Below are 17,810 nucleotides of genomic sequence, written 5' to 3'. Positions count from 1 at the left end.
TAAGTGGATAACTAAATCATGAATAAAATAAGAATTTACCTTTTATCTAATTATTAGATGTTGCTATATAGTAGGATATAATTAAAAATGACTCACATACTCTAGTGAAAATATGCACTAAAAATCTTGAAAGTATACGACGGATAAAGTTAAAACTATGTATTACCTCCTTAACCCCACAGCACACATAGGCCTACTTTAGTAGTCTAGTAGACTAAAGTGACTTGTAGGTTTGCAGGAATATTCATCACAGAATACCTTGGAATATATTAGGTTAAATGATTTATGTACAAGTATACAAGCATAAGGTTCCCTACAGAAAAGTTACAGGCTAAAACAGGTCCTCTATTGTGAAGGAAATATCGTTGGGATGTATGCCAGCTTAGCACTGGGAGGCACAGCCCATTGCTGAGTGCTGGCCAAATGCTCCAGGGCAACCACTGAATAGACAACAGTGTGATGTGACTGACTAAGCACAACTGCAAATTTATCATTATACTTGTTACTGTATTTTACTTGAGTCTGAGAGACTGATGCAAGACATGACATTTTACCTTGGAAAAAAGGCTTAGCACTCATAGCTTACTGAGAAGTGTCTCCATTTTTTGTCCCCCCTCAAATCAGCCCTACCCCTACTTCAAAACCTTTCATACTGGACCACGTTCAGCTCTCTGTTGGTGGCCCAGCTGCTTTATTGACTCAGTTGGGGACTACTGTATCTATCAGTTACTGGAGAAGAATTAAACACCATGACTACTTCAGTAAACAAGCTTTAAGTAGCTCTGTGTATAGCCTTACAAACATACAGACAGTACAGAGAAATGCAGACAGCATAGGGAAACACTGCAGAATTGTACCACAACTTGTGTTTTTTTCTAAATGTAAGGTAAGCAACACATTAAATTACTCTCCTCACAGCTGTTTAAAGGCGTTATACGGGTTGTTATTTGAAATACAAAGTGTGATATTTGTAAGGCTTGCAACACTTTTTCTACTTTCTACAAATACTGAGTACACCAAACCTGTGGTATTTTTACAGCATTTGTTGTAGCAGACACCAAAAGCTTCAGAGCAGCTGGTGGTGCCAAGACCACAGCCAGGAGCCAGCAGACAAAATGTTCATCAAAAATGCCGACTTACGAAATCCCCGCAACCACCATGAATTATTTCTGCGTAGTCGAACCTACAGGGGGGAACTGCCGACAGTGGCAGGTAAAGGTTTGCTGCAAACATCGGAGTTAGTGATGTTCTGAGATAACTCATTCTCAACTTTAAAAGACCAAAACTATTATGTTTTAATGTGATTTTGTTGCTCAAATATATTGTAGTTCAAGTAGAATAAGTGCTTCTCATAGTGTGTTGTGGTTTACTGAATGGATTTGAAAAAAGTATGGCCTTAATGACAAGAAGAAAAAAACAACTGGAACAATGAAAGGTTTGAGTAAATAGAAGATTAAGTACATAGAGTATGTAGTTCCTACTATAAACATCCAAACGTACCACTATTTATGCAGTTTTGCTTCAACTTTAGGTCACTATCATAAACAAATATAAAACATTGTATCCTCTTCACAGATATCGGTTCAGGGTGAATGATTGAGCATCATTGTCATCACAGTTATTTTTATGGTGTTCAAAGTAAATGGGCCTAAAGGAGCCACAACTGACATCACCATATTTAAAGGTCCCATGACATGGTGCTCTTTGGATGCTTTTATATAGACCTTAGTTGTCTCCTAATACTGTATGTGAAGTCTCTTTACCGAAATTCAGCCTTGGTGCAGAATTACAGCCACTAGAGCCAGTCCCACAATGAGCTTTCCTTAGGATGTGCCATTTCTGTGTCTTTAGCTATTGAGGAGGAGAGAGGGGGGGCAAGGTGGATGGTGGGGGTGTGGCCTTGACCAACTGCCACTTTGCTCGCCTGAAAGCCATGATGTCTCTCTCTCATGGGTGGGCCAAATTCTCTGGGCGGGCAAAGCAGAGAAAGGGGAGGTAACCTTGCTCCTTATGACCTCATAAGGAGCAAGATTCCAGATCGGCCAATCTGAGCTTTCATTTTCTCAAAGGCAGAGCAGGATACCCAGGGCTCGGTTTACACCTATCACCATTTCTAGCCACTGGGGGGACCATAGGCAGGCTGGGGGAACTCATATTAATGTTAAAAAAACTCATAAAGTGAAATGTCCATGCCATGGGATCTTTAACAATGATAACCTAATGGCTTGGGGGTTCTCCAGCTCAAACTAAAAAATGAAAATACCAGATTGGAAGGATTTCAGGAAATGTTAAGCTATAATGTGTTAACTTGAATTACTCCATAACTCCAAATTTTGTTAAAAAGAAAGGAATTTGAAAACAATAACTAAACTTAAGTGCCTAATGATTCCCTATAATCAGGCACTTTTAAAGCACACTTTTTTTACCCTCTCTGGTATGTGACTTCCCCAGGATTTCTCCTCTACCCGGACACTCCTGCTAAGATGGAGACCACATCACAAGAAGCTTTCTGCTTCAGACCCGTCTCACAACATGACAGAGGCAAAGGTCTGCAGTCTTATCTCAACCTTGAGAGTGAACTCATTTATCTGTTTTAAGATAAGCAGTGAGTGAGTTGTGTATGTGTGGACATATGAGCCATACAGTGCTGAAAACAGGCATGCCAAGCAGTATGTTAGTGGATATATTTGTGTTTTGGAAAAAGGTCTTGGCTCTGTGTGTGAGGGCAGAGAGAGAGTTTCTTTATTTAAAGGTTTAACAAGTCATACTGTCATTATAATGTGATGATAATAATAATAATAATAATAATAATAATAATAAAAAGTCATTCATACTTCAAATATAAAAGAAAACATCCATATAAGGTTAAATGTAAAAATGAGGTTACTGAAGCAAAGCAAATTTGGATCCTACTGACCTAAATATATTTTTATTAATTGAAAAACTTTACCAGCAAAGTACTGGCTGAAATAATGAGTGTGTAGCCTTCAGTCTTAATGTAAATGTAAGTCCAAATTGCTTGTAGGATGTGATATAGGGTCTTAATTAAAATTGTATGTCATTTTAAAATTCAAAAACAGAGCATTTATTGAAATGAAAGAAGACTAGTATCATATGGTAACACTGAATGACGCTGGGAGAAGATGACTCGCACCAGGCATAACTAAATTTACCTAAAATAACATATGACAGTAGATATATTAAGGGAAATCGTTTAGCCTGAATTATAAGCCTTTGATTAAAAAAGTAAAAGACTTGTAGAGGTGGAAAAGTCTGCCACTGAATCTTTTGGGACAAGCAACAGTTAAAAGAGGTTTTACCAAGGCCTTAATATGTTTTCCAGATGTTGCCTCCATAGACAGAAATATGGCATGTTTCATGGGATGTTCAATTAATGTGTATGAAATTAAACACTTACCAACATTATGGTTACCCTTCAGGAGACCATATCGCCCTGAACACACAGCAGGAGTCCCGCCGTTCTCATCCCACATCCTCGAGACAAACAGGAAGAGAAAACAGCAGCAGGGGCTGGAAACCAGGGGAGGATGATCAAGAAGGCAACCATGATCAGACAGCAGGGACAAACGAACGAGATACGACAAAGATGCAGTCTCAGTATCAGAAGGACTTCCCTCCTCCGTCCTCCTGCTGCAGAAGGCGAACACCTGCCCTCCCACAGCCAGACAACATCGGCATCAACCCTGCCTTCAGGTGAGAGTGAGTTTGTTGACATCAGTCTAGCTGAAGGTAGAGAGCAGCTCAACAGTATCCGTGTGTTTTGGTTCACAGGATCGACTTTAGCACAGTGCAAAGAGAGAATTACCCTGGTTGGCCCATCATGAGTCCCACGTGTGCTCGGAGGCTGAGAGCAGCCTCGTCCGGGAAACCAAACATGAAAAAATAAATAAAAGAAGGTCAAAAATAAGTCATGTTCAAATTTTTTACCAACTGCAGCAAATGTCTAATTTTATCAAATGTCTATCAACCCTAGCTTGTCATGATCATAGTTCACACAGTAATAAACATGATTTGTGGGCTTTTGTGTTATGTGTATGAGTCTTTGAATCACTTCTACAGTCTTCTTATAAATAACACTATAACATTGTTAACCTAACTCCTCAGTTTAGACATAATTTAAGTGAAATCGAAGTCAGAGGTGTTGAGTTCTCCTTCACTAACCACATCCAGCACATTGTGTGTCTGTCTGGAAATATATACTTTCTTCAAAATGCGCTAAGGTGCGATCAGATTCTTTAGTTGCTTTTGTTTACTCTGTTACATCAGTTACTAAGGACTCAGTTATATTCAGCACAAACTCTTTTCTCAGGTTTAACTTATTCTCAGGTAACAAGTGATGAATTTCCCAGCAGCAGGTCAATCTGATGAACTAATGGACTGATGATGTGTCCAGTGCATGGAGTTCCTGGATAACACCTAATGAACTAATGGTAAAACCAGACCTTTAACATTTCATATTGATGACTTCAGACCGACTTGTGGTCAGCTTGAGAGAAAACAATCCACCCACTGACTCATAACTGAAACATGATCTGCTTAAATAGGCAGGACCAGGGATCAAACAAGCTGAGACTTCAGCACAAGTCACAGCAGCAGATAACTTTTAAATCAAACTACATTCAAAGATCTGCTTGTCTGTTTATGATTGTATGCATTTCTTGTTCTGTTTTGCTTGTAAACAGAGCTTGACAAGTTCAATCACAAATTAGTGCTTTTGAAAATGTCTGAAAAAAAACAAGCCAACTCAATTGGCTACCAAACAGCAAAATAAGTTTTAATGGTAAATAATGGAGTTGCAACTTTCATAAATTAAATTCGGGTGCGATGCCACATGGGTGGCAGTGAAGGTCAGGGGCCTCGACGGACCAGACCCGGGCGGCAGACGCTGGCTCTGGGGACGTGGAACGTCACCTCTCTGTGGGGGAAGGAGCCGGAACTGGTGCGGGAGGTGGAGCGCTACCGGTTAGATCTGGTGGGGCTTACCTCTACGCACAGTCTCGGTTCTGGAACCATACTCCTGGATAGGGGTTGGACTCTTTTCTTCTCCGGAGTTGCCCAGGGTGTGAGGCGCCGGGCGGGGTGGGGATACTCACAAGCCCCGGCTGAGCGCCGCTGTGTTGGAGTTTACCCGGTGGGAGAGGGTCGCCTCCCACGCCTGCGGGTTGTGGGGGAAAACTCTGACTGTTGTTTGTGCATATGCACCAAACAGGAGTTCGGAGTATTCGGCCTTCTTGGAGACCTTGACTGGAGTCCTGCATGGGGCTCCAGTGGGGGACTCCATTGTTCTGCTGGGGGACTTCAACGCACACGTGGGCAATGATGGAGACACCTGGAGGCGTGATTGGGAGGAACGGCCTCCCTGATCTAAACCAGAGTGGTTGTTTGTTGTTGGACTTCTGTGCTAGTCATGGATTGTCTATACTTGAACACCATGTTCGAACATAGGGATGCTCATAAGTGTACCTGGTACCAGAGCACCCTAGGCCGAAGGTCAATGATCGATTTCATAATCGTTTCATCTGATCTGAGGCCGTATGTTTTGGACACTCGGGTGAAAGAGGGGCAGAGCTGTCAACCGATCACCATCTGGTGGTGAGTTGGGTCAGGGGTGGGGAAGACTCTGGACAGACCTGGTAAGCCCAAACGTGTAGTGCGGGTAAATTGGGAACGTCTGGAGGAGGCCCCTGTCCGACAGACTTTCAACTCACACCTCCGGGCGGAGCTTTTCGTGCATCCCTGTGGAGGCTGGGGGCATTGAACCCGAGTGGACAATGTTCAAAGTTTCCATTGCTGAAGCTGCGGCGAGGGAGCTGTGGTCTTAGGATCTTAGGTGCCTCAAGGGGCGGTAACCCACAAACACCGTGGTGGACACCAGTGGTCAGGGAAGCCGTCCGACTGAAGAAGGAGTCCTTCCGGGATATGTTATCTCGGAGGACTCCGGAGGCAGTTGCAGGGTACCGAAGGGCCCGAAGGGCTGCAGCCTCTGCCGTGAAAGAGGCAAAGCAGCGGGTGTGGGAGAAGTTTGGAGAAGACATGGAGAAGGACTTTCGGTCGGCACCAAAGTGTTTCTGGAAAACTGTTCGCCACCTCAGGAGGGGGGGCGGGGAACCATCCAAGCTGTGTACAGTAAGGATGGGACACTGTTGACCTCCACTGAGGAGGTAATAGGGCGGTGGAGGGAGCACTTTGAGGAACTCCTGAATCCGACTAATACGCCCTCTATGTTAGAGGCAGAGCTGGAGGATAACGGGGATTGTCGTCGATTTCCCAGGCGGAAGTCACTGATGTAGTCAAACAACTACACAGTGGCAAAGCCCCGGGATTGATGAGATCCGTCCAGAAATGCTCAAGGCTCTGGGTGTGGAGGGGTTGTCCTGGTTGACACGCCTCTTCAACATTGCGTGGAAGTCTGGGACGGTGCCAAAGGAGTGGCAGACTGGGGTGGTGGTTCCTCTTTTAAAAAAGGGGGACCAGAGGGTGTGTGCCAATTATAGGGGTATCACACTTCTCAGCCTCCCTGGTAAAGTCTACTCCAAGGTGCTGGAAAGGAGGGTTCGGCCGATAGTCGAACCTCGGGTTGAGGAGGAACAATGCGGATTCCGTCCTGGTCGTGGAACAACGGACCAGCTCTTCACTCTCGCAAGGATCCTGGAGGGAGCCTGGGAGTATGCCCAACCGGGTCTACATGTGTTTTGTGGATTTGGAGAAGGCGTATGACCGGGTCCCCGGGAGATACTGTGGGAGGTGCTTCTTGGGGAGTATGGGGTGAGGGGTCTCTATTCAGGGCCATCCAATCTCTGTATGACCAAAGTGAGAGCTGTGTCCGGGTTCTCGGTAGTAAGTCGGACTCGTTTCAGGTGAGGGTTGGCCTCCGCCAGGGCTGCGCTTTGTCACCAATCCTGTTTGTAATATTTATGGACAGGATATCGAGGCGTAGTCGGGGTGGGGAGGGGTTGCAGTTTGGTGGGCTGGGGATCTCATCGCTGCTCTTTGCAGATGATGTGGTCCTGATGGCATCATCGGCCTGCGACCTTCAGCACTCACTGGATCGGTTCGCAACCAAGTGTGAAGCGGTTGGGATGAGGATCAGCACCTCTAAATCGGAGGCCATGGTTCTCAGCAGGAAACCGATGGAATGCCTTCTCCAGGTAGGGAATGAGTCCTTACCCCAAGTGAAGGAGTTCAAGTACCTTGGGGTTTTGTTCGCGAGTGAGGGGACAATGGGGCGGGAGATTGGTCGGAGAATCGGGCGCAGCGGGTGCGGTATTGCATTCAATCTATCGCACCGTTGTGACGAAAAGAGAGCTGAGCCAGAAGGCAAAGCTCTCGATCTACCGGTCAGTTTTCGTTCCTACCCTCACCTATGGTCATGAAGGCTGGGTCATGACCGAAAGAACGAGATCCAGGGTACAAGCGGCGAAATGGGTTTCCTCAGGAGGGTGGCTGGCGTCTCCCTTAGAGATAGGGTGAGAAGCTCAGTCATCCGTGAGGAGCTCGGAGTAGAGCCGCTGCTCCTTTGCGTCGAAAAGGAGCCAGTTGAGGTGGTTCGGGCATCTGGTAAGGATGCCCCTGGGCGCCTCCCTAGGGAGGTGTTCCAGGCACGTCCAGCTGGGAGGAGGCCTCGGGAAGACCCAGGACTAGGTGGAGGGATTATATCTCCAACCTGGCCTGGGAACATCTCGGGATCCCCAGTCGGAGCTGGTTAATGTTGCTCGGGAAAGGGAAGTTTGGGGTCCCCTGCTGGAGCTGCTCCCCCCGCGACCCGACACCGGATAAGCGGACGAAGATGGATGGATGGATGGATGGATGGATAAATTAAATTACTGACCTTTTTGAAGCTATATGTCTTGCATTAGAATTGCACAGAAAACTTTCAAATAGCAAAGCTATATAGACAATAGAAGAAAATAAATGTAATGGCTTCTTTCACAGAGCAAAATGCAACCCATAATAACAATAGGAGGAAAATCCTACTAAGTTTTTGAAAAAGGAAAGTGACACATTTGTGTTAAAACGATATTTGGTTTATTTGGTTTTCTTCCCTCTTATATAGTCAGTGTTGCACAAACCCTCATCAGTGGCTTTTTACCAAGTATGATGCTCAAAAAATCTTCATCAGTAAAAACATGTAGGACATAGAGAGGCACTACATTGTTAAACTGCCCTCCTTCGGAAATCTTACAGTGTTTCAACTACGGTTTCAACACAGAATTAAGCATTACCTCAGATTTCAAAACAGAAACGGAATCTTCATACTTATAAAGAGAAGATGCGTAAACAGATTCAATTGGATTTACAGGTACTTTGTAGATGTATAATGCCATTTTGTCCTTTTAGTTGCAGATTATGCTTTTAAATTCTTGGTTAATTACTGCTGGTAAGACTTCACATTAGGCTATCCTTGCTGGACAACATCAAAATTGTGAAACACTAAGTCTATCATTGTAATGTACCGTGCAAACAGGTGAATTATTACACTTTTTTTGCTGCTTAATGTACACTACAAAAGCATGTACTAAATCAGATTTCCTTGAGAATTACTAAAATACTAAAATCAGTGCCAGCTGAAAATGACAGCTCCACCTTGACATGTCATTACCATACAGTATAATCTGACAAAGACCAACCAGGAAGCTTGTCATTCCAAACCCAAACCGAACTAATAACACAAGAAAGTCATCTGTAATTGAAATGCTTATTCTATTCATTGTCCAGTCCCATGTGTGCAAATCACCAGTCCCACTATCCTTTAGTGCACACCTAAAAAAATGTCTCCATTTGAGGTAGGCTGCAGGACTGTGGATCAAAACTTCTTTAACAGACTGTCTTTGAACCTGGTAAAATCAGTACTTTTGAGTTATCTCCAGTTTTGTAAATATGGCCTTCATCTCCTGTCCCAAGGCCTGCTCCTGTCTCCCTGTCTGCGGTCATCCTTCTCCCTGGCTCTGTCCCGGTCATCTCTCCTACCTCTGCTGCCCCAATCGGCCTCTCTGTGTCGGTCGCGGTCCTCCCTGTCTCTCGCCCCTGGTCTATCCCACTCCCTCCCTCCTCCACCGCCTCCCCGTTCCTGCACGGAACCGACACCGAGGTTAATGGGTTTACGGAAAGGCCTGTCCCTGCCGCCGAACCGCAGCTGTCCGGACTCTTTCTTCCCCCCCTGACCGCCGCCTAGCCGCCGGGGGACCCATCCCTTGAGAGCCCTCTCTTGTTCAAAATCCACAGCCACTTCGTGCTGGTCAACCACCAGCTTGTTGGCGTCCCGGCGTGCCCGGACAACAGACCGCTCCTCCTTGTATTCAATGAAGGCGTATCCTTTGGAGAAGCCCGTGACGATGTCCCGGACCAGCCGGAGCCGCTGAATGTCTCCGTACTTGGAGAACACTTGGTGCAGTTTGTCCTCTGTTGTTTGGGGGTTCAGACGGTACGCAAACAGGGTGAGCAGTGGGTCTCCAACAACGCCTTTGTTGGGCTTATAGCGGGCACCCATAGCTCTCCATACCGCCTGGTCATGGGGCTCCACGTCCGTGCCGTCGATGCTCCCAGCTTTCAGCGGGTCGTACACCTTCGCTATCGGACTCCAGTCAACCATTGTTACCCCAAATTAAGTTACAAACGTCTCCTTCTTCAATACATGAGTTTCAACGACAGTTTCCAGGCGGTTATTTCGCTACATTAATGGATAACCAGCTTCTGAGTGTCCCCCAGAGATGTTGAACGTTCGTAGTCTGCGGTTGTGCGTGCATCAACAAAAACATTCCGTAGTGAAACGAGTTCTAGTCTGTCACGTTTAAAAAGGTTCCTACTTACTCGATTAAGGTTTAGATACTTTCTAAATAGGAAATGTTGTAGATTATAAATAATTGTCCTTATTTATAACTATGTGTAAATACAGACGTACACGTATTTACAATTTATGTTGATAAGTATGTAGAATTAAAGTAACCAAAAATAAATAGCTTACACCATCCCCAATTTTCAGTGCCCTACATGTATCAGGCAGGTCGGTTGGTCAAACTCAGCTCTTTTACTTTGTACAAGCACACTCACTGTCATTTCTGTATTTTAAAATATATATTGGCGTAATCAAAATATTACATCTCATAATTAACAATTAATAAAAATATCCATAGGTTGATTTGAAATACATTTTTACTCATCAGTCAATGACGCACTTTGGGACAGTCTGTGATAAGTGATGTATAAATAAACTGTTCTTACTACTTACTTACTGTTAGAGCGGTTAGGACCTGTTCATATTTGCTTTACAGTTAAGCGTGGAAGTTCATTTTTAACCTTGAAAAAAAGTAGTTTGACCAAACAATCCCCACTAAAGATTCACTTACTATATAAATGTAAAATGTTTAAATGTCCTCAGTTTCTACCAAGTAATCCTATCCAGTAACTAAAATAACAAAATACTTCCAAAACTATTTTATATTTTGTTTAGCTCCATAATATGAAATGACTAAATGTAAACTTTATTCATGTAAATTGCATTTCTGTATGTGAACACTTATGTAACACAGGGCACAACATGTTACAAAAACATCATTTAATAAAACAGTGAAAAACACACTGGTTTTTGGCTCCACATTGACTTAATTATTACAAAATAATAGAGATGCTTTCACTTCACTGCTATGTACAACTATTTTTGTGGTTTATTACTTTGTTATAATCCAGTGTCCATTGTACATTATCAAACAGCTTTGAGAAGAGAACAAATCTTTCTCAGTCTATTTTCAAAATGTCAGTTTTGTTGAGTAGATGGATTAGATATTCCGTCTTCTGTCTAATTCTATGGATGAGTCATCCTGCTCTTCAGCTCCGCTCCTTATCTAGCAGTTTCCGATTGCCATTACATGTCCTCCACACTCCATTTATATGCTTCCTCCTGGACGGCTTTTTTATCCGCCATTCGTGAGTAGCGTTTCTGTTCAAAACCATTTGACCTGCGAGACACACATAAATCAAGTTCCACTGTTAATTCTGCAAGCACACCCTCAACTCCATCTTTGATTCACCAGAGAAAACCTCCCTATCTGGTTATATTTAATGTAGAGGCTAGGCTTGCTGCGGTAGTTGATGTTAAACAGTGTTCAGGCATACACAGTTACATAATTTGCCCTCCGCCCACGCCATCGTTTTGCTTTATTTTAATTATATAAATAAAAACCATTAGTAACCATAGTTCTTTTTGCATAGCAGCATTTTTTTAAATACTAAGGGTGTTATCAATACTAGTCAGACAACAAAGCTACAATTATAAACTGGAAGTGTCTGCTCCGTGCAGAAGCAGAGTTGCAGCACAGAGTAGCAGAAGTTCACTTATCACATCAAGAGTAAGGAGAGTGTCAGACAATTTGGTTCAAAGCGAAAAGCAAAAGTGCCTATTTGGCAATATTTCAGATTTAAACCCAGTGCTAACAGGGAACCTGATAACGTTAATAAGGGAATCTGTAAACTTTAAAGATAGCACCAACTGGATGCAACATTTGGCTAGAGTGGCCGCGAACAGAAAATCTTTGGCCTTAGGCACCCGCAGCGAAAGCTTGACCGGATAGGCCAGAGATCAAAGTAAGCGCCCTACAGATATTGAGGATCAGTGACAAATATGTTTTCTTCTTCTTTTCGTAAAATGTCCGGTGTAATCGGTAACACAGTAACAAGTTTATTAACCAGTGGTATATACATTCATCACATTACAAATGCATTCCCTTTTAGTCACTCAATCACAGACTGACGCACACACTGTACCTGTCAACTCCATCCCAGCGATGGCCTGGTAGAATATTAAAGCGGTTTGGAGGTGGTGGTGGGCCTTTATATCGAGGTTTGTCTGCAAATAAAAAATGATGATGATTTACAACATATAATGTGGTAACAACCATTTTGCATCAGTCAATTTAGGGAACAAGGTACACATATGAAACCTTGTGTCTTTGTATTGCGGTCTTTTTTCCGCCTCAGCATTGCAGCCATCGGATCTCCATCCCTTTCCTGCTCTCTCAACATGCGGTCAAGATCCTCGTCATCGCGGTTACGTGCCAGCGGCTTCTGGGCTTCATGCACGGCATCTTCAAGTTTCTGCTGATGCATCTGGCCCTGGGCCAACCTATAAACACATGTTGACTTTAACCATGGAAACAAGTCCGCACACAACACATTTCAAATCTTGACGTGGTCACAATCACACTGCCTTCTCATAATGTGTGAAAATCTTATGCAGACTCACCCTTTCCCCCACTGAGCATATTTCTCATCCTTTGCTGCTTTTTCTCCAGCTTTCCTCCTCTGTTCTTCCCTCTCTGTATCCAAATCCCTCCTTTTACCACTCTTGTCTCGGAACACCGTCTGGGCATTGCGGGACTGATCTAGTCATAACAGGAAAATAGGTATGAAATGTCATCTGAAAGAGGACTGCATCATTCAACTTCACAAGAACTAATCACAACTATGACAAAGACAATTGGAGTATGCATGGTTCATGTAGATCATATGAGATAAAAAGTCCTGTGAGTTCTGCCATCAACAGCTGTGAAGGAAAAGCATCTTAAAAAGGAAAGCAGCCAACCTTCCAGTGGCTGGTTGATTTTTTCTCTGCGTCGGTTCTCCTCCTGCTCCTTCCTTAAAACATCTACAGAAACCAGACCTGCCTTCCCACCAGAAAGCATCCTCGGACCCTGAGAAGAAAACAGAAAAAGGCATTTCGTACACAGAATTCTTTTGGCAAATAAGATTTCATATCACTCTTCGAGCTTCTCTTTGCTCACCTGTGACTGGCCAGGCCTACGAGGTGGTGACAGATCTTCATCCGAGTCCTTTCCACTCCGCGGCTGCCTCCTGGGTGGCAACTGATCAGAATCAGAGCCTCGTTTTGTTTTTGAGTGCCTCCTTGGAGGCGATTGGTCGGAGTCAGAAGCTTCTCCTTTTAGTGGCTTTTTTCGAGGAGGTGACTGGTCAGAGTCTGAATCATGCTTGTTCTGAGCCCTCTTTGCCAGTTGTGACCGATGAGGATCAGGTTCAGAAAGTTTCATACTTGATAATGATGATCTGGGCTTTCTTCTGCCAGGGGATGAATCTGACAAAGAAATAAGGAATTGTTTAGCGTAGTTTTTATATAACTAAACAACACCAAAATTACTTTTGTAGTGTGGAAGAGGTTGTTAGGCCAGCTGGACTGTGAGGGGATGGCAGTAAAAACACTGGCCAGTATATAGATATTTTTGATTTATTTTTATTTTATTTCACTGTACCAATTTTATTGGATTTTAACACTATGAATCCTAATATTCAATATTGTTTTCTAGATTAAGACCTCATAAAAAGTACTAAGAAAGAGTCTTCTCATAGTGACTGTTTCAGTTTGACCTTCCGCTATCAAGCAATCAAATGTGATGGACATCAACTACTTAATAGGTATTTTCCAATATATATCCATTAAATAATTTTGTGATATACTGTATACCAATATTGCAAGGTTTTCTGGTTGTTGTGATGTTTATGTCTTTGCTAGTATGACCTTGCACTATGCAGAAAGAGACCAGGTTCAGCCTAAAAAAAAAAAAAAAAAATCACTTTTCATCACCTTTCTCACCTTTACTTTGTGACTTCCCTGATTTCCCTGACCGTTGCCTAGAAGGAGACAAGCCTGGAGAGTCATGGCGACCACTTATGGGAGGAGATATCTCTGGAGAGTCATGACGACCCCTCCTTGGGGGGGATGTGTCTGTGGAGTCATGGCGACCTCTTCTGGGAGGGGATATGTCTGGAGAGTCATGACGACCTCTTCTTTGGGGGGATGTGTCTAGGGAGTCATGGCGACTACGGTTTGATGCCACAGGCTCTAGATGTTGATACTCTCCTCCTTCCCCCTCTTCGGTGTCTTCATTTTCATCAGCTATTTGTAGAGGAGACTTAATGTAAATAAGCTTGTTCAGCCTAGAGAAAAAAAATGTATCTTTACTTCGTTCACAAATACCAATTACCTCCAATCACTTTCCATCTATTGCTGGTTCTGAAGGCTTCCAGCTGTTTCACTTCCTCTGGTCGATCGTCAATCATCTCAGCAATCTCAGTAGACAAAACACAAGAGTGGAAGTTTGAAGAGTGTTTGGCGATATGAACATTTGACAACCATCATAGACTTTGCCATGTCATCTATCTCTTTATACATATGTTTGTGTGAGAGCATTTTCGACAGTGTTGCAAGTTAATTTAAAATTACGTATACCATGACAGGTGTTTTTTTTTTATCCATATCGCCCACTCCTATCTAAGATATAACATTACTTCTCTTTAATCAAAGCAATGTAATTTTCTACATACAGCTAAACCAAGATTAAACCAAGATTAACCTACCTTTTTTGTATAACCACATGACTCCCCTTAGAAAATTACAGAAATACGTGTATACAATGAAAGTACATGGCATGTTTATCAGGGGCACATGAAGAAGTTAGCGGGTTAGGCAAATGACTGCACGAGAACGAATAATATAGCTAACGTTCTATCTGTGTGAATGAATGGGCACAGGCTAGCCAGCTAGAAGGAGATAGCTAACGTAAAGTTCTTACCACTGGAGCTTCCTCTTCGTCCTCTTCAATCTCCTTCTCCTCTATGGCCATCTGTTTCCAGTCTATGTCATCGTCTACTATTTTAAGTCTTTGATAAGAAGTAAAAGTGAGTTAAGTACACAAACGTTCCACTCAAAAACTAAGTTTATTACAACGAGCGGCGATAAACAGCAACAGCGACCTCAGCTAACGTTAGCTTAAAACACACGACCTGTCTAACAGCTTATTTAAAACGTTTCCGCCGACTTACCCTTTTTCAGGAACCTTACGTCGTTTCTTTTTAAGCTTCCCCTTTGACTTCTTTGCATCTTCGTCGGCGGATAAATAACGTTTTAGGTACTCAGCTTTAGATAGCTCTGGTCCACTGCTGCCATATGAAGCGGCCATCATTATGTTATCGGAAACTACGGATAGCACAGAGGGTCAAGAACGCAATTTTCAGCCAACTTGGTCAAATACCAGACGAGAAGCTCTACTAAGGGTTTATGTCATATCATGTAATGTCAGACAACACTCTTTTTGCCTCTTTGGATTTTAAATGTAACCGGCAAAAGTGTGTGTGTGTGTGTGTGTGTGTGTGTGTGTGTGTGTGTGTGTGTGTGTGTGTGTGTGTGTGTGTGTGTGTGTGTGTGTGTGTGTGTGTGTGTGTGTGTGTGTGTGAGTGAGTGAGTGAGTGAGTGAGTGAGAGAGATTTATGACCACTGATCTGAAATTGAACATTTTTGTAATAAAGTGGGCGTGGGCAGCTTGACTGTCAGGAAAAGTGAGATTATGAATTTAAAGTGTCAATGGGGAAAAATGGCAAAATAACATAACACCCTACCTAACTAACTTGCATGTTCACTTGTTTTACAGCTGTGTCATAGGCTACTTTTTTCTTCTTCTATTTCTTATACTTAATATATTTTTTTCTGTGTCACCTCCAACTATGCAATATTTAATTTCTATTCATCTGCACCTTACTCACCTGTATATCTGTGTTCATACTGTCTGTTTATAGGTTTATTGTGTAAATATGTTTGATATATTACTATTATTATTATAACAAATTATATTCTATTCTTTTTCTATTTATTATACTTCATGTATATTTTTTTTTCACCAACGTCTACTTAATGTGTATTTGTGGTATTCTGTTGTGTGTACATTGTTTTTCTTTTGAGCTGCTGTAGTAAAGGAATTTCCCCAGTGTGGGATTAATAAAGTCTATCTTATCTTATTTTATCTTAATGGTTGATTTGATTATACTCCACCTTATTTTGTAAGTTGCCATGAGTGTAACTTGCCATGAGTGTAACTTTGTCCTCACAGTGGAGGTTTGTGTCACAATACTTACTTAAAGATACAGGCATATATTTAATAAAGTAATCTCCCATGCCAACACACAAGTGATCACAATTTATCTAATTAGTGACTTCTAAAACTAACTGGCTACACCCAGTATGATTTAGGTCTTATTAAAGGTGGTCAATACTTATGCAGATTAGTATTATGTATTCTATTTTTGGAATTAATTCAAATCACTTTGTAGATATTTTCACTTTTACATTAAAGGGTATTTTTCAGTATATCAGTTTAGGAACAATAACACATTAAATCTACTTTGATTTAACATTGTGAAACAAAAAGAACATGAACATTTCCATGGGGTTTGTATACTTTTTTATACTGTAGGTCTAACCCGTACACTTACCACCCTACATTAAAACATAAAATGCATAAGTTGTAATTCTAATCATGTTGTCATCATTAACATAAAGTAAACAATTTTCTCCAAAATGATGGAGCTTGTGTGCACAACACAGCTTTAAAAAGCAGTGAAATCTCCTGTTATTTCCATCTGTGTCACAGTTCTGGCCCACTATTATGAACACTGAATTCACAACAAGTCAATGTCTCACTCTAAATAGCATCCCTTTATTGAAAACAAATGCAGTTTCCAAAGTCATATTTATATGACAAGTTACATACACATACAGTTATGTGTGCCTCTGCAGCAAAAAGCACATCTCTAAATATTTCTGTTGAGTCATCTTCCTTCTTTCTGGTCATAGAGAGTTATGAAAACATTGTAATACTATTTCAGTGCTCTTGGGAGGAAAGCAAGAGAAGGAGAGACAAAGTTGCAAGCTATTGATATCTTACTGTATCAACATGTGGGTGTTATTGACGCTGCGTGGTTAGATGTGGGTGTGCCAGCACAACACAGTTTTTTTTAGCAGTGCGTTTGATAGGAGAAGAGTAGCAGACAAACGATCCAGGAGCAGGAGCTCATCAGAAACATGCTCACAGCTGAACATGGGACAAGTTGTTCTGCAGAGGGAGAAAAGAAAAGTGGGATGCAACAGTTGACAAACTCCTCTGAGCCACACACACACACACACACACACACACACACACACACACACACACATACACTTACACATTTTAACAATTTATTTAAGTCCACTTGAAGGGAACAATTTACAGGGACATAAATATTATAGATGCTGTTACGTAAATACATGTACAAAATCATCACACACACGCATGCACGCACGCACGCACGCACGCACGCACGCACGCACACACACACACACACACACACACACACACACACACACACACACAGTCAATCCACCTACCTCTCTCCACACGGACGCTGGCAACCTCCCCAGATATTTTGCACATGTAGGTGGTGTTGTGTGGGAGTTTGTCTGTGAATTCGGCCAGGGTCATTCTGTAGCCGCGAGGCTCCAGCTCCTCCACATAGCTTTTTTCTTTGAACTGGCCCTCTGCTGATAAACCAGACACATTGGTGTTAATAAGGGACTCTTTGGTTCCAGAGGACCAAGAGAACTCATAGCTGTTGATCTTGTTGGGCTTGGGCTCAATCAGACAGTCTACTCTCAGGTCGTTGTCATCTTCAACACACACGGATATCAGATCACACTTTGCTGGAATCAGCAACACTGGGGAAAAACAAAGACAAGCATTATGAGAAACACAGAGTGGATGAGAGCATGTGTAAAGATATATTTAATAGCAAACTTTATTATAAGCCTTTTTCACAAAAGTCTCCAGATACAAGAAAAGAAATAATTAGAAATAATACGCAATTCTTACCTCCCAGCACTCCAAATACAAACAGATACTTGAGCATGATGAAAAAGCACCCATCCAACTTTGAAAACAAGAAGAAAAAAGCAAATTACAAAGCATCAATTAAAAGGA

General features: G+C 42.4%; 2 protein-coding genes across 3 annotated transcripts; both read right to left on the bottom strand.

The window, feature by feature from the left end:
- Positions 1-8,029: 8,029 nt before the first annotated feature.
- snrnp35 (small nuclear ribonucleoprotein 35 (U11/U12)) lies at positions 8,030-9,769 on the bottom strand. The gene has a single exon (XM_028595838.1). The coding sequence runs from the start codon at positions 9,608-9,610 to the stop codon at positions 8,906-8,908; it is 705 nt and encodes a 234-aa protein (XP_028451639.1). The 5' UTR covers positions 9,611-9,769; the 3' UTR covers positions 8,030-8,905.
- A 789-nt stretch (positions 9,770-10,558) lies between these two features.
- bud13 (BUD13 homolog) lies at positions 10,559-15,115 on the bottom strand. 2 transcript variants are annotated; one of them, XM_028595445.1, is made up of 10 exons: positions 14,848-15,115; positions 14,598-14,685; positions 14,010-14,094; positions 13,610-13,921; positions 12,795-13,102; positions 12,596-12,704; positions 12,257-12,395; positions 11,955-12,136; positions 11,779-11,860; positions 10,559-10,973 (listed from the first exon to the last, which is right to left on the bottom strand). In XM_028595445.1, exons 1-10 carry the CDS (start codon positions 14,985-14,987, stop codon positions 10,880-10,882), a joined length of 1,539 nt encoding a protein of 512 aa, XP_028451246.1. In that variant the 5' UTR covers positions 14,988-15,115; the 3' UTR covers positions 10,559-10,879. The 2 variants fall into 2 exon arrangements, with proteins under 2 accessions (XP_028451246.1, XP_028451248.1); XM_028595447.1 differs by having other exon boundaries at positions 13,619-13,921; positions 14,848-15,113.
- Between the last annotated feature and the right edge of the window lie 2,695 nt (positions 15,116-17,810).

Source organism: Perca flavescens, chromosome 13 (genome assembly GCF_004354835.1).
Source record: "Perca flavescens isolate YP-PL-M2 chromosome 13, PFLA_1.0, whole genome shotgun sequence".
NCBI lineage: Eukaryota > Metazoa > Chordata > Actinopteri > Perciformes > Percidae > Perca > Perca flavescens.
This window is presented reverse-complemented; position numbering and strand designations above follow the sequence as displayed.

Excerpts from the sequence above, each read along its gene's own strand:
- snrnp35 (XM_028595838.1), bottom strand. The coding sequence starts at position 9,610 with ATGGTTGACTGGAGTCCGATAGCGAAGGTGTACGACCCGCTGAAAGCT.
- bud13 (XM_028595445.1), bottom strand. The coding sequence starts at position 14,987 with ATGATGGCCGCTTCATATGGCAGCAGTGGACCAGAGCTATCTAAAGCT. Across the intron at positions 13,103-13,609 it reads ACAAAGTAAAGGTGAGAAAG|ATTCATCCCCTGGCAGAAGA; the intron begins GTGATGAAAAGT and ends TTTCTTTGTCAG. Across the intron at positions 12,137-12,256 it reads TATGCTCAGTGGGGGAAAGG|GTTGGCCCAGGGCCAGATGC; the intron begins GTGAGTCTGCAT and ends ATGTGTTTATAG.